This window comes from Sus scrofa, chromosome 1 (assembly GCF_000003025.6).
Source record: "Sus scrofa isolate TJ Tabasco breed Duroc chromosome 1, Sscrofa11.1, whole genome shotgun sequence".
NCBI classification, from domain to species: Eukaryota; Metazoa; Chordata; class Mammalia; order Artiodactyla; family Suidae; genus Sus; species Sus scrofa.
The window spans coordinates 96,185,961-96,206,395 of record NC_010443.5 but is presented as its reverse complement, the minus strand read 5'-3'; the positions used below and the strand labels follow the sequence as shown (position 1 = coordinate 96,206,395).

The window sequence follows — 20,435 nt, the reverse complement described above, 5'->3', positions numbered from 1 at the left end:
AAAAGTCTAGATGTGTCTGTGTTAGGTAGTTATCAGTTCAGAATGTGAGTAGAGATGGGGGAGGTGTAGGAGAGAAGGTTGAATAAGGATCAAGCCCCGAAGAGCGTGGTTAGTTCTGTATTAAATTACAGATATTAATTACCTTTTATGCAATTGACCTTTATCCTACAAGGCAAATAAAAGGGATTAATTTAGTATTCTAGTTAATTTGGTTCAGACTGAGATTTTCAGTGTGCATAAAGAAATACTGTATTCAAGGAGTTCCTGTCGTGGGGCGGCAGAAATTAATCTGACTAGGAACCATGAGGCTGTGTGTTCGATTCTTGGCTTTGCTCAGTGGGTTAAGGATCTGGTGTTGCCATGAGCTGTGGTGAAGGTTGCAGATGCGGCTCACATCTGATGCTGATGTTGCTGTGGCTGTGGTGTAGGTTGGCAGCTATAGCTCCAATTGGACCTCTAGCCTGGGAACCTCCATATGCCATTGGGTACGGCCCTAAAAAGCAAAAAAAAAAAAAAAAAAAAAAAAAAAAAAAAAAAAAGAAGTGTTCAAAAAGGGGTGTGTGTAGAGAGAAGAATATTTGAGATTTGGACTAGTCAATTGAAGAATGGATGGTACCTACTTGGAAAGATTTCTTAGAGGAGGTATTCTTGGCTAAGATTTAATGAGATTGACAATGGGAAGAAAAGCACCATTCCTTGAGTGTCCTAATGCAGACAATCCTAAATGTGGGGCTAAGAAGGTTCTTGAACATTGCAAGGAAGTCCCAACCAGGGGACTTGCTGCTGGAGATGTGATCTTCTCCCCTAGGTGGTGATTCTGTGCCCTTTCACTGGCATCCAGCAGACCTTCCCTTGCAGCAATTGGCTGGATGAGAAGAAGGCGGATGGGCTCATCGAGAGGCAGCTCTATGAGATGGTGTCTCTCAGGAAGAAGAGGCTGAAAAGTAGGTGGAGGTGTCCAGAATCAGCAACGGCCAGGATGTCAAACCCCTGGGCACTCCTGCTTCTCAATGCTCCTCTGGAAAGGAAGGGAAGGGGTCCCCCAGAGAGCTCAGTTCTCCAAGGTACAGGCCATTCAGAGTGATACACCTGATACCAAAGCTTATACTCCAGTGGCCCCAAATTGATAAGCTACCGTGATGGGCTAATTTTTTTTTTTTTTGTCTTTTTGCTATTTTTTTGGGCTGCTCCCACAGCATATGGAGGTTCCCCGGCTAGGGGTCGAATTGGAGCTGTAGTCACCGGCCTACGCCAGAGCCACAGCAACACAGGATCCGAGCTGCGTCTGCAACCTACACCACAGCTCATGGCAACGCTGGATCCTTAACCCACTGAGCAAGGGCAGGGACCGAACCCGCAACCTCATGGTTCCTAGTCGGATTCGCTAACCACTGCGCCACGACGGGAACTCCTGGGCTAATTATTAAACTGAATGCTTGAACACAGTGCACTCTGAATGTACTGACCATACTTCCTCTTATTTAAAACATACTAATAGACTCTCACCATTAAAAGGATCATTAAGCCACACTCTTTCAAACAGCAAAGAATCCTTGACTTCCCAAATTTAGCAGTTTTTATATTGGGTTTCTGAGTGTGGGGCACACTTGTATACAACCTGCACTTCATTCCTAATCATCTTTGATTTGTTCCTCTTTCCCATTGGTAGTGTGAAAATCTCTTTACTTCTGAAATTTGTGGTACAACTTGACCTGTCTCTGCAGAATTCCCATGGTCCTTGTGGGTCTGGACGACGGACCTGAAGAAAGCTGGTACCAACTCTCTTATCTTCATCCAGATTTATGGGCAGAAGGGGCGGACAGATGAAATTCTCCTGAATCCCAACAACAAGTGGTTCAAACCTGGCATAATTGAAAAATTTAGGGTAGGAGGGAAGTGTGATGGGGTGGGAGGGAGGAAGGAGTGTAAGAAACGTCTGTCATGGGATTCTGGTTTTCTAAGTCAAGTGTGGATCAAGTTTGAGGACAAAAAGGTAAAACAGAGGCCCTGCAAGGGGTGCCGTATTTAATCTACAGGCAATGTATTGATGGGGTGCAATTTAGATCTAGCCCTTCAACTGAGTCAAACAATCCAGAACCAAGTGTGGGGGAAGGAGCAAGCATGGAATGGCTTTGGACATCCTGGAGCCTGGTGACCTAGAGAAATCATTGTAGAACAGAGTCCTGGAGCACGGCTAGTGTCAAACTGCCCAATCTGGACTGAATTAGAGAGTGAGGAGCAAATTTAAGGGAAAGTATACATTTTAGAACATTTCAAAAGAAATTCAGCTTCAAATTTTTGGTATGTATATAAGGAGAGCAAGGCTTGTTTTGCCAACAGAAGTGTTGCTCTGACCTTTAGATAAGAATAATTTGTAATTTGCAGCTCTCTTAGAGCACCCCCGCTGGTACTTCTATTATATCCTCAGTTCATTGCTCTTTCTGTATTTGTCTTCCCGGCTAGACTTTGAGCCCCTAGGGAAAGGGCATGACCGCAGTATTGATCTTTTTGTCTGTTTCAGTGCCCAGCAGAGTCCTGGGGCTGTGGACCTGTGTTAATTTGCAGGGCTGCCATATGGATTTTGCAACCGAAAGCTTATTGCTTGGAAGATTTTCTTTAGTCTGGATCCTACTGTGGGTCAGTTATTTTTGTTCAGTTTCATCAGCCCAGTCTGAACCTTAGCTCTATATGGCTGTCTTGCCCTATGTGCCACTGGTACAAGGGGCACAAGCAGATAGAGTATATAAGTGTGGTTTGAAGCAAACCCACCCTTGAAACTGAAGAAACAGCTCAAAGCAGGTGCCTTCCTGGCAGGGGGTCAGCTATGATGATAAACACATTTCACTGGGTTCTGCACACTCAAACCTTGTTATTTCTCACCATAGATTGAACTCCCAGACCTCGGCAGGTTTTATAAGATTCGAGTATGGCATGATAAAAGGAGTCCTGGTTCTGGATGGCATTTAGAAAAGGTAAGATATAACACCTTGGGGTTGAAAGGTGGTTGGGAGAGGAGCCACAATGGTCCCTTTCTAATGACCCTGTCATGTAAGTTGGCCTTTATCTGTTGTGATTGTGGGTGGACTTGAATTTGGACTTTGGACACATGGATATCCTATTGGGGACAGGACTTCCAAAGTAGACTAAGAGGATGCTCGGCCTTTTAGGAGACTTGCATTGTGCCCCAGTCACCCAACTGCTAGGCAAGTGTGGGTCTCCAGGAGACCAGAGGGATAAATATTAATCTGATATTCAACTTTCCACAAGAGTCATCTCTAGTTGATGACCTTGGCCTCCTTGAGATGAACTAACAGAATGGGTACCCCAAGGTATGGATGAATATCTCCAGACACCCTCCGGCTCACCCCAGGACTTCATTGCAGATGACCCTGATGAACACTCTGACCAAGGACAAGTATAACTTCAATTGCAATCGCTGGCTCAATGCCAATGAGGATGACAATGAGATTGTTAGGGAAATGACCGCTGAGGGCCCGACAGTACGGAGGATAATGAGCAGTAAGTACTGACTGGGTCTCCATCTTGGAGGAAGTAGCGGAACTCCTAGTTTGTATGTCAGTGGGGGTCTGGTACATGAGCTATATCTTTGTCCACTATGCATCATCAGGCACCCCTGAATGAGGAGTGGGCTTAGAAGGTCCTAGCTTCAAGACCAGCTTGGAGGAGCCATCTCTGGGATGTGATGTTAAGCTCTATGATGATGAGTGTGGGTGAGAATGGGAAGATTTATGGGTCTTCAGGTTGGCTATGAGGGGATGCAAAGAATTCACACTGAAAAATATTTCTTCAGACACTCCCTGAAATTAAAGGAAACGTCTTCTTCAAATTATGCATGACATGCTCCCCCCAAAGATGGGCTGGATCTGGATTCTTATAGCCACTATTACTATTTGAGGTAGGAGAGAGCTGAGCTTTTAATCTAGAGACTAGCATCCACATTCAAAGAGGTAAAGGGAGATGATTTTGCCTTGATGTTATAACCACCCAAGTGTTGTCAAACACACAGCACATGCCCTATCCTTCTCCCTCAGCAGATATTACTGAATGATCACAGCATTCTTTCCCATTGAATCTGATTCCTTCTTAATCCATTCATCTATCAATGGACATTTAGGTTGTTTCTATGTCTTGGCTATTGTGAATTGCACTGCAGTGAATATAGGGGTGCATGTATCTTTGAATTATAGTTTTATCTGGATATATATCCAGGAGTAGGATTGCTAGAAAGTGTGGCAGTTTTATTTTTAGTTTTCTGAGAGACCTCCATACTGTTTTCCATAGTGATTGTACCAATTTATATTTCCACCAAAAGTGTAGGAGGGTTCCCTTTGCTCCACACCCTCTCCAACTATTTGCAGACTTATTAATGATGGCCATTCTGACAGGTGTGAGGTGGTACCTCAGTGTAGTTTTGATTTTCATTTCTCTAATAATTGCTAATGTTGAGCATTTTCTTCATGTTCTTACTGGCCATCCATATATCTTCTTTGGAGAAATGTCTATTTAGGTCTTCTGACATTTTTCAATAGGGTTTTTTTTTATTTTTGTATATTTTGGAGATTAATCCCTGTTGGTTGCATTTTTTGCCACTAATTTCCTTTTTGACTTGCTCATTGACCCATTGGTTTTTTAGTAGCATGTTGTTTAGTCTCCAGGTAGTCAGTTTTTTTCTCATTTATTTTCATGTGATTGATTTCTAGTTTCATGCCATTGTAGTCAGAGAAGATGCTTGAAATAATTTCTATACTCTTAAATTTGTTGACATTAGTTTTGTACCCCAGTATGTGGTCAATCCTTGAGAATGTTCCATATGCACTTGAAAAGAATGTATATTCTGATTTTTTTTTTTTGGATGTAATGTCCTGAAAATGAAGTCTAACTTTTCTATTGTGTCATTTAGGATCTCTCTTGCCTCACTGATTTTCTCTCTAGAGGATCTGTCCCTTGATGTGAGTGGGGTGTTAAAGTCTCCTACTATTATTGTATTCCCATCAGTTTCTCCTTTTCTATCTGCCAGTATTTGTCATAAGAGCATTAAGTTTAAAGTAAAAGAACCAGATCTCATATGCAGTCAGATTTGTTCTTCCCTATTATAAGACTGCACATGATCCCTGCACCACGTAGATGGGCAGACTGCCTGAACCACCCCTCCAGCCTGACCTACCAATCCACTCCTACCCTTACCCTATTTAAGGAACCAGATTGCCACCTTCAGAGAGCGAGCAAAGGCACTTTTACTTATTTTCGACCCCTCCTGCTGTAGCATGAGTTCCAATAAAGCCTTGCCTGAATTTCTCATCGGACCTCTTAGCAATTTCTATTGATTAAAGAGTCCAAGAACTTGGGTCAGTGACAGAAGGACCATCTGGTCTGGCTATAAAGGCAATTTAATGCCTTCTCGGGGTCCTTGGCTGTACTTTGGAGCCCATATCAACTCACATTTCTTTCCTCCAGGAAATAAATTCTGACCCACGTAAATTTCTTTTGTTTTTGAAGCAAACCGATATCCTCACTCAACACTACAGGAACTCGTTATGTCCTTTTCTGGTCAGGATGCTTGTTTGTAACAGTATACAGAGCTGTTAGCAACATCTCACTTCCCCAGTTGGTACCAGGGTATAGTGAATAATGCGCAGGACTTCCTGGAAATCCCTTAAATGGAGGGTCTTGGAATCACGTAAAATGAGTAAATACCAATTTAAAGCCAATTCTCTGGGTTTGAAATTATGGGCCAGTCAAATGAGCAATTAATGCCATATCTGAGAGCCAAGAGGCTTTCGAGGGTGACTGCACTGGCTAACGGTGATCAGGAGGCACAGACAAACACTCACAATCCCACAATTTAGTTCCACCTTACCTTTCCCGCAGGAGCTATGTGAAATCGTAAACCAGTGAGATCAGCATTCTCCACTGCATGCCCAGCAGAAGTTATTGCATACCACTGATGAGTGGTCAAGGGACCACTGGACTCAAGTGTTGAAAATTTTAGCTTCTTGCTAATCAGGCTGAGCTATAATTTTAAAATTAAAGTACAAGAGGCTCTCATCCTCACCCGTTGTTTAAAGTCTTTCACTGCTGATGGCTAACATTATAATTATTTTTAACTCTCCACAGGCTTCTTTCTGGGAAAGAGCCTGACTTCTCCATGGCAGATGGGCTGGGAGGAACCTCTAGAGAGGATCAAGACCCCTGACAGTGTCCAGACAAATAGACCTTTGAGAAACTCAGCAAAGGGGACAGGAGATCCTGGGTAGAGGGATTTCAAAATTCCCTCATTGGCTTGCTTCTGAGAATGGCCTAAGAGTTACAGCCAGAAAACCAAAACTAACCTTAATCAAAATGCAGAATGAAGTGAGGCTGGTGTTCTCCCTTCCCTTTTGTGCTTCCCCCTCTCAGTACTCACTCCAGTTAATGCTATTTGTTCCTCTTACTTTTTTTTTTTTTTTTTTTTGTCTTTTTTTAGGGCCGTACCTGCAGGAACCTGGAAGTTCCCAGGCTAGGGGTCAAATTGGAGCTGTAGCTGCCGGCCTATGCCAGAGCCATAGCAACACCAGATTCGAGCCACATCTGCGACCTACACTATATCACAGCTCATGGCAGCACCGGATCCTTAACTTGCTGAGAGAGGCCAGGGATCTGCAACCTCATGGTTTCTAGCCGGATTTATTTCCACTGCGCTACAGTGGGAACTCCAGTAGTGTCCATTTTTATTTTATTTTATTTGTCTTTTTTTTTTTTTTTTTTTTTTTTTTTGCCTTTTCTAGGGCTGCTTCCGTAGTATATGGAGGTTCTCAGGCTAGGGGTATAATCAGAGCTGTAGCTGCCGGCCTACACCACAGCCACAGCAACAGCAACACCAGATCTGAACCATGTCTGTGACCTACACCACAGCTCACAGCAACGCCAGATCCTCAACCCACTGAGCGAGGCCAGGGATTGAACCTGCAACCTCGTGGTTCCTAGTTGGATTCATTAACCACTGAGCCACGACAGGAATTCCAGTGTCCATTTTTAAAAACAGCTTTATTGAGGTGTAATTCATGTTCCATACAATTCATCTATTTAAAGTATTTTGTGGCTTTTAGTATATTGATAGAATCATGCATTCTTGACCACTATCAAATTCCAGAACATTTTCATTGCCCGCAAAAGAAACCCCATATCCATTAGCAATCACACCAGTTCCCCCCACCTCACTCCTCATCTCTGTATTACACATCTGTAAACTAATAATCTATCTTTGTCTCTATAGATTTGCCTGTTCTGGAATTTCATATAAATGGAATCATTTAATACGTGGCTTTTTGTGTCTATTTCTTTCACTTAGCATAAATTTTTAAGATCTATTTGTCTAGGAGCATGCATCAGTACTTCATGTCTTTTAATTGCTGAATGATGTTTTATTGTATGGATATTCCACATTCATCTGTTGATGGACTTTTGGGTTGTTTCCCCTTTTGGCTATCATGAATAGTGCAACTATGAACATTCACGTACAAGTTTTTGTGTGGACATGTGTTTTCAGTTCTCTTGGACATATACCTATACGTTGAATTGCTGGTTCTATGGTAATTCTGTCTAACTTTTGAGAGGCTATCATGCTGTGTTTTAAAACAGCTGCATCATTTTGTATTTCCATCAAGCAATGTATGAGAGTGATTTCTCTCTATCCTTGCCAACACTTGTTATTTGTCTTTATAATGCTGTTTCAGTAGTGTTTTGGCTATTCTGGGTCCTTTGAAATTCCATATGTATTTTAGAGTCAGCTTGTCAGTTTCTACAAAGAAGTCAGGTAGGTTTGTGATAGACATCGCATTTTGTCTGTAGATCAGTTTGGGGAGTACTGCCCTCTTAACAATGTTAAGTCTTCCAATCCACAAACATGGGGTGCTTTTCCATTTATCTAAATCATCTTTAATTTCTTTCAATGGTTTTTAATTTCCAGAGCATAAGTTTTTTCACTTCTTTCTTTTTTTATTTGAGGCATAATTGACTTACGATGTTATATTTAGTTTCAGGTATACCACATAATGAGCTGATATTTGTATATATGGCAAAATGATCAGCACAATAAGTCTCATTAACATCCATCATCATACATAGTTATATACTTTTCTTCTGGTGATGAGGACTTTTAAGATCAACCCTCAGCAGTTTTCAAATATGCAGTATGGTATTATTAACTGTAGTTGCCATGCTTTACATTACATCCCCATGACTTATTAATTGGTTTTCACTTTTTTTCTTAAATTCATTCATAAGTATTTTATTCTTCTTATGTTATTTTGAATGGAAATGTTTTCTTAATTTTATTTTCAGATTATTCATTGTGAGAGAATAGAAATCAGTTGATTTTGTTGTATTGATGTTTTACTCTACAACTTTGATGAACTCATTTATTGGTTCTAATAGCTTTTGGTGAATTCCTAGTGATTTTCTATATATAAGATCATGTCATCCGTGAATAGAGATAGTTTTACATCTTTCCCATCTGGATACCTAATTGCTTTCTCTAAAACCTCCAAGACCATGTCGGATAGAAGTGGTGGGAACAGAGATCCTTGTCATGTTCCTGATCTTAGAGGAAAACCATCCAGTCTTTCACCATTGAGTATGGTGTCAGCCATGGGTGTTTCATAGATGACTTTTATGGGTTGATGAAATTCCCCTTTGTTGATTTTTTTATCACGAAAGATATTAGATCATGTCAGATGCTTTTGCTGAGCTTATTGGGACGATCATGTGATTTTGGGGTTTTTTTTTTTGATAAATTACATTATTTGATTTTCATGTGTTTAACTTGTATCCCTGGCTGGATTTCATTTGCTAGTATTTTGTTGAACATTTTTACATCTGTATTCATAAGATATATGGGTATGCAGTTTTCTTTTCTTGTGGTATCTTTGTCTGGTCTGGGAGCAGGGAGATGCCAAAGTGAATTAGGAAATGTTCCTTTCTATTTTATTTGAGAAAAATTGGTATTACTTCTTCTTTAGATGTTTGGTAGAATTCAGCAGTGAAGCCATCTAGGCCTGAGTTTTTCTTCTCGGGTGATTTTCTGATTACTGATTCAATTATAGAGCTATTCAGACTGTCTGTTTCTTTTTGAGCCAGTCTTCGTAGCCAGCATTTTACTCTCAACCTATTTGTGCCTTTAAATCAAAACTATTTGAATCAAAAATGTGCCTCTTCCAATAATCAGACAGATCCACTTATCTATTCTTCCAACTTCTATAAATTTAAAGAGTATGCCTTTTTTTGCAAATATTTATTCTCATCATTTTTTTATTATAGTTGGCTTACAATGTTGTGCATATTTATGCTAAACAGCAAAGTGACCCATGACTTTGTTTTGCTGTTTGCTGACAACTTTCCAGCTAATCAGTCCCTCCTGATTTCTGCCTCATATCTGGGCAACTTGGTAAGAAAGCCTGGATGTTCTCTTCCTTGGCACTGGTATAAAGTTGAAGCCACGCAAGGACCCATACAAGAAACTCTCATCCCTGGCTACCATAAAATCCCAAGCCAGTCAACCTTTTCTGCTGTCTCAAGCCATTTTTAGATATGTTTGAAGGTCAATCATGTTCTCCCTAGAACTCCTCATTATGTGAATAACCATCTTATATTCACTCTTAGTACATGTGTGGCATCATCAGCCTTGATACCTGAGCAAATCTGAAGTAGGGGGACTCATTCTTTCTCTGCAGGATTACCATTATATTTTGCCTTTTGATTGAAATATGTAGTCCATTCACATTTAATATAATTATTAATAAAGCAGGATTTATGCCTGCCATTTTGCTATTTGTTTTTTTCTATTTGTCTTAGTCACTTTTTGCTTTTCCTTTTTTCTTCCTTCTTTTGTGTTAAATAGATATTTTCTAGAATACCATTTTAGTTCCCTTGTTTCATATATATTTAATTTTTGAGTTATTTTCTTTTTTTTTTTTTTTTTTGTCTTTTGTCTTTTGTTGTTGTTGTTGCTATTTCTTGGGCCGCTCCCACGGCATATGGAGGTTCCCAGGCTAGGGGTCGAATCGGAGCTGTAGCCACCAGCCTACGCCAGAGCCACAGCAACGCGGGATCCGAGCTGCGTCTGCAACCTACACCACAGCTCACGGCAACGCCAGATCGTTAACCCACTGAGCAAGGGCAGGGACCGAACCCGCAACCTCATGGTTCCTAGTCGGATTCGTTCACCACTGCGCCACGACGGGAACTCCTGAGTTATTTTCTTAGTGGTTACCCAGGGAATTGCAATTAGCATCTTAGCTTATAACACTCTAGTTCAGATTAATGCCAACTTAATTTCATTAATATGCAAAAATTCTGCTCCAATGTAGATTTGTTTCTTTTCTCCTTCCTTGGGCTATATTATCATGTAAATTACTTCTTTGTACATTATAAACCCACCAATGCAGTTTTATATTTAGTGCTTTATGCAGTTGTCTTTTATATAAGATACGAGATGAAAAGAGTTTCAAACTCACACTATCCATATATTATTATTATCTATATATTATACGCACCCTATCTATATATTTATGTATGTCCAGGTGCTCTTTATTTCTTTGGATGAATTCAAGTTGCTACCTAATGTATAATGTGAAAGACTCCCTTTAATATTTCTTATAGAGCAGGTCTGCTAGTGATGAGTTCTTTTAGTTTTGTTCATCTGGGAATGCCTTAACATCCCCTTTATTTTTTTTTTAATGATTTTTATTTTTTCCATTATAGTTGGTTTACAGTGTTCTGTCAAAATAGAGTTTTTAGAGCAATTTTAGGTTCAGAGCTAAGTCCCTCTGCTTTACTGGCTGCTGCTTCTCATCTGAGTTAGCTTCTCCCGGGCTTAACTTCTAATGTTAGTGTTCCTCTACAGTCCTTGTCTGCATCCTCTCCATAGGGGATCTCATCCTGGCCCTGTGACTCAGTGTAATCTATATGCCTCTGATGGACAAAGTCATGTCAGCAGTCCTGGTCCTCCAGACAAATATTCAGTTGCCATCTTTATGATCATCTAACAGACATCTTGAATTTATAATGAACAAACAGAATCACTGATTTTTATATCCAAACCCATCCTTCTCCCCAGGTATCCCTATTTCTTATTGGCAACACCATTCACCTAGTTGCTCAAGTCAAAAACCCAGTCATTCCTGATGCCTCTCTTTCCCTCCAATCCACCACCAGATCCTGTGTTTCTACCTCCAAAATATATCTCTAATCTACCAACTTCTCTCCATCTCCACTGCACCCCCAGTCCTAGGCTCCCTCCTCTCTTTTCTAGGCTACTATAACTATTCCACTAACTGGCCTCTCTGAATCAGTCCTTCTTCCCCTATAATCAGCTCTCCACATGGCAGCCAGATGCTCTGTAAAACATAGATCAGATCAAGTTACCACCTTGCTTAAAGCCTTATAATGGCTTCCTGTTGCATTAACAACAACAAAAAAAAAAAAAACAAAAAACAAAGGAAGCCACATGTCTTACCTTGAACTGTCATGCCCCACAGGTCTGGCCACACCCCCCACTCCTGCAATATTGCCCTATTCTCTCCACTCTTGGAACGTACACAGCACATCCTCACCTTAGGGCTTCACACTTACCAGCACCCTCTTCTCTCAGAGGACCTGTGGCTGGCTCCTAACCCTAACATTTTAGTCCAAACCTTGCCTCCTTGCAGCAAGATTTTCTACATCTTTAAATCTCCTTTACCCCCTCACCCCTTTCCACTTCCATCACTCTCTGTGGCATCACTCCTTTTTATTGTCTTTGTTACAGATATAGTTCAGAAATGTTCTTGTTCATAACTTAGGGTCTTACTGTCCATCCCTCCTCTCCATTCTTCCATTCTCAATTCTAATGTAAGCTCCCTGGAGCAGGAGTTTGTCCATATTGCTCACTGCTGAATCCCTGCACCTATAATATTGCCTACCACCTACTAATCTTCAGTAAACAGACATGGGGCAAATGAGTGAATTAATTTCACTTTTATGCTTGTTTTAAGTGATAGGTAAGACTGTGGTGTAGAGGTGCAGGTCAGCCTTCTCCATGGCACATTTTCAACTTAAGAGGAAGTTGCCACCCTTCCCACAGCAGCTGCACTTTGTAACTTTCTGCTTCTCTTCTTGGCATGGCCTTAGCACTGGGAAGTTCTGGAGAGAAGGGGAGGTTCAGTTCTGGTTGGAGGAAAAGCTATCCTACTCTCCTTGGGGAGATAGGGCACATATGATTGGAGAGCAACCTAAGGCAAAAAAGAAAAAAAAATCTGCTGGGTTGAATGGAGTCAAATGCCAAAATGTTTGAATGAGACTCAGGGTTCCCAAACACTGCCAACTCCACCAGAGTCTCCTGGGGAAGCTTGCAAACAATGCAGTTGTTGGGGATCCTGCTCTGGGAACTAAGATTTGGGAGCTCTGAGGTGTGGCTCAGGAAACTGAACTCTTATATAAAAGTTTCCCAGGGGATTCTGATGATTAGCCAGGATCAGGAAGGTCTGGTCTGTCTGGGACAAGGGATGTGCCGATAGGTGGCCCTTGACTGGTGTGAGGCAGCTGGGGAAGGGGCTGGGTCAGTCCAGATGGGACCTGGGTGGAGAAGAGGAGGCGGCTGCTCCCGCTGGTGGGGAGCAGCAGGCCCAGTGTTGGTATCAGGGGGCTGCCCACCAGTGGTGTCCCTTTCTGTGCTTGCCAGTGGCCCGGTACCGCGTGACTGTGTGCACAGGGGAACTTGAAGGTGCAGGAACTGATGCCAACGTCTATCTCTGCCTTTTTGGTGATGCGGGGGACACGGGGGAGCGGCTGCTCTACAACTGCAGGAATAACACCGACCTGTTTGAGAAGGGCAATGTAAGTTGAGCAGTGTGCCTCCTCCACCCCTACCCCACCCATGTCCATGACCTTGTCTTCCCTGATCAAAGTACAGCTGACCCGTACTAGGGCCTTGGCCATCAGAGAGGTGGGCTCTGGGTGAGGGGACAGGGAACTGACATGCATGACACCCACCAGGTTCTTAGGACGGGGAGCTGGAGAGTCACCCTAGAGGGGTCATGGTCCCCTCCCCACCCCTGAGCTTTGAGAAGAGGGCAGAGCAGGAGGACATGTAGGGTAGACAGGCAGGGAAGGAAGCCAGATGCCTTACATGTGACCTGGAGGTCCTAGGCTGGCAGAAAGCTGGGACACCTGAGGCCCAGCTTGGGTACGTTGCCTTCTCCACTAGGAAGGACCCCTGGGGGCACCTCATTCATTTCCATTTTGAAAAAGAAACCAGGAGAGACACTAAAGGCATTCCCTCTGTGGCGCAATGGGATTGGGCGTCTCTGGAGCACAGGGACATAGGTTCCATCCCCAGCCTGGCACGGTGGGTTAAAGGATACAGCGCTGCCACCACTGCAATGTAGGTTGCAACTGCAGCTCAGATCTGATCCCTGGCATGGGAGCTTCATATGCTGTGGGGTGGCCAAAAAAAGAAAGACACTAAACATGGAAGTGGGGGAGCTGGGCTCTGCTCCTAGCCTCATTACACATGTGCCTTTGTCTTCCCCAACCATCAAATGGGTTTACTGGGGAGGCTGTGCAAAACAATGGGGAAAGGGTCAGGCAGATGGGCCAGGCACTCCATTCCTTGAGCCTCAGTTTCCTTGTGTCTAAAATGGGGGAAAGGATGCCTACCTATGGCCGGCTGTTTTAAGGATTAGAGATGGCGGGTATACTCTCCTGCCAGCAGACCTGGCCAGGAGCACACAGAAGAGGCTCAGTAAAGAGTCCTGTAGTTGCAATAATGTGAGGTCCAAGGTTGCTTGCTAGGCAAAAGGGATTTGCAGGTGGTCATCACACAAGTCTTGGTCCTTGCCTTCTTCTGCCACCCCTTCCTGGGCGAGGGCAGGGCCAGCCACACCCCTTCCTCCTCTTTTCTTTCTACATCTTCTGACTCCTTCCTTCATCAATCCCACCCTTGAGTCTCTGTCCCTAGGGAGCCCCAGGTGTGCTCCCAGAGACTTGGCTACTCTCTAGTCCTGCTGCATTTCTGCTGCCTCATGGGCAGGCAAAACTGTGAAATGAGCAAGACCACAGATTTCTTCCCTCCAATCAACTCTCATCATTCCCTTTCTCAAAAGGGGGCCAGTGTCCTTTTGTGGCAAGGAGCCCAAGGAGATTTACCAAGGAATCAATTCACAGTAAATGTTTAGTGACTGATAACAGCTTAACATGTTAATCCTCCTGGAGGAATCTGCCCTTTAAGAGGAGATCACAGGGGAGTTCCCTCTATGGTGCAGTGGGTTAAAAATCCGACTGCAGCAGCTCAGTTCACTGTGGAAGCACGGTTTGGTCCCCGGCCTGGCATAGTTGGTTTAAAAGGCATTGCCACAACTGTGGCGTAGGTTGCAGCTGTACCTCAGATTAATTCCCTGGCCCAGGAACTTCTATACGCCATGGGTGCATCCATTAAAAAAAAAAAAAAATCGCAGAGAATGGCCACTGTTTAACCAAAAAACACAGATCTCAGTTGTTGGGAACTTGACCTCTAATGATATTCTTGTGGGAGGAACTGGGAGAGGGGTGCACTCTGTCCTTTACAGGTAGTCCCCTGCCCACCTGTACAAGACCAAGAGCCCAGCCCACCAGCTATGGCTTTTATGATTTCTGGGCTCATGTCTTCGTGTCTGGGTCCCAGGGGAGCCACCATCTAACTAGCCTTGCTGTCCTTCCTTGCAAAGGCCGATGAGTTCACCATTGAGTCTGTCACCTTGCGGAAGGTGAGGCGGGTGAGGATCAGACACGATGGCAAAGGCAGCGGCAGCGGCTGGTTCCTGGAGCGGGTGCTGGTGAGAGAGGAGGGGCAGCCTGAGAGTGACAACGTGGAGTTCCCGTGTCTCAGGTACATGAGTTTTGCCTGCTCTGATTTTCTCCAGTTTAGGTTGGGGGTCTTAGTTGGGAGAAGACTCAGAGGCTTCAAGATGTGGTCAGGGCCAAAAAGAGGTGGCCCTGCTAGTGGCACTTAGACCTGGATCTCACATCCCCTACACACACACACACACACACACACACACACACACACACACACACGATGGAATGCCAGCATCAATGTCCCAAGTGTGGTGCTACTATGTGTGTTCAGTACCAAAATGTTGGCTTTTTTTTTTTTTTTTTGCTTTTTTAGGGCCGCACTTGCAGCAAATGGAGGTTCCCAGGCTAGGGGTCCAATCAGAGCTACAGCTGCCAGCCTACACCACAGCCGCAGCAACGCCAGATGTGAGCCGTGTCTGAAACCTACACCACAGGTCACGGCAATGCCAGATCTTCAAACCACTGAGCGAGGCCAGGGATTGAACCTGCATCCTCATGGTTCCTAGTCGGATTCGTTTCCGCTGCGCCACGACAGGAACTTTTTTAAATGATAAAATATAACAACCTTAGAATTTCACTGAGAGTTACCTCAGAGGCTTAGTTACCTGCTGAATTACACTTTTAAATTAAAGGTGTTTTGTTCCCTCCCTTTGGATGGCCCTTCCCCCACATCTTTTCCCTTTTGTCTTTTTTTTTTTTTAGCTATTTCTTGGGCCCCTCCTGCGGCATATGGAGGTTCCCAGGCTAGGGGTCAAATCAGAGCCATAGCCACCGGCCTACGCCAGAGCCACAGCAACACGGGATCCGAGCTGCGTCTGCAACCTACACCACAGCTCATGGCAACGCCGGATCGTTAACTCACTGAGCAAGGGCAGGGACCGAACCCGCAACCTCATGGTTCCCAGTCGGATTCGTTAACCACTGCGCCACGACGGGAACTCCATCTTTTCCCTTTTGATATCTTGCCAAGCTATCTTCCTTTGTTTCCATTTCCTTTCCCTAGGTGACTAGCAAGATAGTTTCTTTTCCCTTTTTTTTAAACCTTTGGATTTCTCTCACAGCCAGTTTGGGCTCTCTTGAGCATTTCTGATAGAGACGTTTCTAGAATGAGGAGCAATACCAGCAATTTCTGTGCTGTCCAGTTGGCAGTTCCCATTCACCTGTAGACACTTAACTGTGGCTTTGGACCCACTAGGCTATGCAAATCCCAGGTCCAGGCGGAGTCCTGCACCTGTGGGCGAGATGCTACAGGTCCAAGCTCCCTTCTTCAGGGCTGGCCCAGGCTTCTTGCCTAAGGACAGCCCTCCTCAGAGGGGCTGAGGGCAGGCTGCCCCACAGCCCGGCAATGTATGTGTTACTCTTTCTCTAACCAGGCACACAAACGCACTTGTGCACACACGTGCATACAGACACATTTGCTACACCTGATTTGCATACCAGCCCGGGAAGGGCAGTTTCCTAGGCAGGAAGGGCCACTGTGGCAACCCTACGTGACATTGATTGCCAAATGCTTTTGTCCACGACAAAGGCACTATAGTCTTCAAAGTACAGCCACTGTTAGTGTTAACAGGATTACCTTAGAAAGATAGGTCATGAAGCAGGCAGTCCAAGTGAGTGTCACTAACAGAGGGAGGCTCAGAGGGAGGGCTGGGGAGCCAGGGAAGGCTTCTGGAAAGAGGCAGAACAGGACCTGGGCCTGGCAGGAAGATGAGAGAGTAGATGAATGGCCAGGAGAAGGGAGGGTGGGTCCTCCAGGCTGGCATGGGGCTGAGGAGGTGGCCCACAGGGGTTGGTGAGGGGTGTCTGGCAGGTGGGAAGGAGCACAAAGAAGGATGGGATGGAAGAGTTCTGCTGTCTCTTCAAGTCCACACTGACCCATTTGCTCCCTGCTGGATCTGGGAGCTGCTTGGCTGGGCTGCTGGAAGGATCAGTCTTCCTGGTTTTGTTCCTGCCCACTCAAAAGATATTTATAAAGCATTTACTATAGGCTTGCTCCCTGTGCTCATGAAGTATGTAGTCTGGAGGGGAACTAGACCATAAGCAAGTGCATACACTAAGAAAGCCACAGTTACCAACTGTGAGGGGTGGCATTAAGGGAAAGCATGGTGCTGATAGAGGCTGCTGGAGGTGGCCCCACTGAGATGGAGAGGGTGGGGCCAGAGGTGGGGAGGGTGGGGCCAGAGGTAAAGAGGGTGGGGCCAGAGATGGAGAGGATGGGGCCAGAGGTGGGGAGGGTGGGCTGGAGGTGGAGAGGGTGTGTTTAGAGATGGGGAGGGTGGATGAGTTCTGCCTTCACCTGGACATTTAGGCTGGGGTTTTTGTGGGATGAAGAGGAGAGTGCCATGTGATAGGGTTTGGGGATCTAGCACTCCAATGAGACCAAAGCAGGTGGGCAAAGAAGAAAGCCTCCAGCTGAGGTCTGGAGTGGGAAGAAGCCTGTATCAGGAGGGCTTAGTGGGCTCTTCCAGTTTAGGTAGTTCCCTGTGGTTTCTGGGCAGAGGACAGGTGGTAGGGGGACCAGAGAGGAAACAGAAGATGTTGCATGGTCCGCTAGGACTGCTGTAACAACATACTTCAAACAGAGTGGCGTAAGCAGCAGAATTTTGCCTCACAGTTCTGGAGCTCAGAGGTCCAAACTGAAGGTGTTGGCAGGACTGCATGCCCCTGAAGGAGCACTGGTCAGGGTCTGCTCCACACCTCTCAGCCTGTGGTACTCGCAGGTGTTCCTGGGCTCAGAGAGGGCCATCTTCTCCCTCTGTTTTCACATTGTCTTGCCTCTGTATTTGTCTGTCTCTGTGTCCAGATTTCCCCTATTTATAAGAATACTAGTCATTTTGGAGTTCCCTTTGTGGCTTAGCAGAAATGAACCCCACTAGTATCCATGAGGGTGCAGGTTTTACTCCTGCCCTTGCTCAGTGGGTTAAGGATCAGGTGTTCCCCTGAGCTGTGGTGTAGTTTACAGATGTGGCTCAGGTCCCTTGTTGCTGTGACTGTGGTATAGGCTGGCAGCTACAGCTCCAGTTCAGCCCCTGCCATATGCTGTGGATGGGGCCAAGGGGAGGAAAAAAAAAAAAAGAATACTCGTCATTTTGCATCAGGGAACCACCCTAATGACCTCATTTTAACTTGATTACCTCTGCGAGGCCACTATCTCCAAATAAAGTCACATTCTGAGTACTAGGGTTAAGGCTTCAATATCTCTTTTGGGGGGTGGGGACACAATTCAACCTGTAACTTGGCAGCCTGGCCTTAGGAGGTGGCAGTGAAGGTGGGGGGAGGGGCCACACCACAGGTGGATCCTGGAGGTGGAGTTTATAGGACTTGCCACTGAAAGAGGAGAATTGAAGACCCCAGGTCTCTGCCTTCAGTAGGTGGGCACAGGTCACGCTTGCTACTGAAATGGGCATCCTGGGGAGGAAGGGCTGAGGGCTGGGGATGGGCTGGCCTCTGCAGGTCCAGTGGGGGCATGTTAGCTTGAGATGCTTGTACTTCAAGTAGTGGAAGCAGGCTTTGAGAAATAAATTCAGGAAATGAGAGCACAGAGATGGAATTTAATGTCAGGAAAATGTAGGGGATCCTTTAAGGAGGGTGTGGATAAAGAAAATGAACCCCTGGACCAGTAAGGAAGAGGAAGGGGAACCCAAAGAGGGGATGAAGGAGAAGTCAGAGTGTCCACACTGCCTGCGCTGCCACATCCATGGTGCAGAGCTAGGAATCTGACATCCTACCTGCTGTGAAACTTTGGGCAAAGATCTTAATTTCTCTGGTCGTCTCTGCCTTCCTGACCAGAAAGCATCTTAATGATGATTGTGAGGGTGAAATCGGTTTCTCTTTGACAGGAACCAAGTCTGCTAAAGACACAGATGCTGCTGCTGCTGCTGAGTGTGGGGTGACTAGGAGCTGAAGCTCCAGACACTCCCCAGAGCCCTCCCTTCCCCCAAACACTTGAGAGTCCATATATTTTTTAGAAGATGCATTCTTATATCTTGCTAAAGTACGGTGATGGCATTTGCCAACTCAGGACCCGGAAGGTAGAGCCTGCCTCACACACTGCTTCTTTTTTCACCTGAGCTGTTATTTTACTCCCTGAGAGAGGAGGATGAATCAGGCCTATTTATCACAACTTCTCTGCCAGGATCAAGGAGTCATGAGCATCGTAGCTATCATAGGGGTGTGTGTGTTTATGTGTTTACATGTGTACCTGTGTGTATGTTTTGTGTGTGCATGTGTGTTTATGTGTGTGCTTGTGTGAATGTTTTTGTGTATTTTGTGTGTTTATGTGTGTGTTTTTGTATTTTTGTGAGTGCTGTGTGCATGTGTTTGTGTGCATATGGGCGTGTTTATGTTTTGTGTGTGCATGTGTGTTTATTGTATGTTTTGTGTACTATGGTTTATGTGTGTGTTTGTGTGTATGTTTTTGTGTGTATGGTATGTTTATGCGTGGACGTGTGTGTATGTGCATGTGTTTGTGTGTGTTTATGTGTGTAGGGTGTGTGTGTGTATGTGCCTGTGTTTATGTGTCTACGTGTGTGTGCACATGTGTACGTACTTACACATTGCCATGAGTCCAGGAAAGTGTAATAAAATCTCCAGCAGACCCGCTCATCCATTTTGTCACCTCTAACTCTGAAACTGGGATGAAGTGTTTGAAGCTGAAAGAAAATGGCTATATTTGGAAATATCTATTAATACCCTGCAAGTATTTAGGAGGAAACTGAAAGGACAAGTCATGGTTTCTTTTGGTTTGCCGGGTCTGGGGTTGGAGAAGTGGTGGAGAGAAAGGAGGAAGAGCAGATGGGATTCTGCAGTGGTCGAGGGCCTGCTGACAGTCCGTTCTCCAGTCCCAGGAGCACACGTGGCCTGGGCTGCATTGCACCTTCCTTGAAGGTCTCCAGGTCTGTGGGAGATGCTGCAGGGACCTCAGCAGGACAATCAGCACCTGATTTGAAGGACTGTAGCCGGCACCTCCTCATTCTCAAATATCTCCAAGAATTCCGCAATTATATCTTCATGTCTTAGAATCCCAAATGCTTTTCGGTGTTCTAGATTCAGAGCACCAAAGCTCATGGGAAGCATAACAACTTAGTTGTCAGCTAATTTCTTTTTTAAATTGAAGTATAGTTGATTTATGATATGGTGTTAGTTTCAGGTGTACAGCAAAGTGATTCAGTTATATATTTTTCACATTATTTTCCATTAGAAGCTATTACAGGGTATTGAATATGGTTTCCTGTGTTATACAATAGATCTTGTGGCTTATCTGTTTTATGTGTAGAAGTTCATGCTAGCTAATAGCCAGCTGACAGCCAGGTCCCATGGGGATGTAAGACCATATGCTTGGTGAGGGAGAGCGAGAGAGAAGGGATGGGGGAGACCCCAGTTTTGCCTGCTTTGACCCTTTTGGGTGGGAGTTATGGGCACAGACAGCTGTGGTTTAGGGAATCCTGAGCTCTATGCTGGGAGGGCAGGGGAGGAGGCAGTGCCTTGGCTTCCTTTGATAGATTCTATGGCCTGGGAATTGCCTCCCTCTTGGGTGTATAGTAGGAGTGGGCTGCACACACCAGCCC

The 20,435-nt window shown here is 44.8% G+C and overlaps 1 protein-coding gene across 2 annotated transcripts in view; it reads left to right on the top strand.

Annotated features, from left to right (window-relative positions):
- Positions 1–20,435, top strand: part of LOXHD1 (lipoxygenase homology domains 1) — a 206,284-nt gene that overhangs the window by 80,639 nt on the left and 105,210 nt on the right. For both annotated transcript variants that reach the window (XM_021092583.1, XM_021092585.1), the window contains exons 9-14: positions 809–944; positions 1,725–1,885; positions 2,886–2,972; positions 3,384–3,519; positions 12,716–12,870; positions 14,739–14,899. In XM_021092583.1, the coding sequence (XP_020948242.1) occupies positions 809–944; positions 1,725–1,885; positions 2,886–2,972; positions 3,384–3,519; positions 12,716–12,870; positions 14,739–14,899 (836 nt within the window). The remainder of the gene's footprint in view (positions 1–808; positions 945–1,724; positions 1,886–2,885; positions 2,973–3,383; positions 3,520–12,715; positions 12,871–14,738; positions 14,900–20,435) is intronic.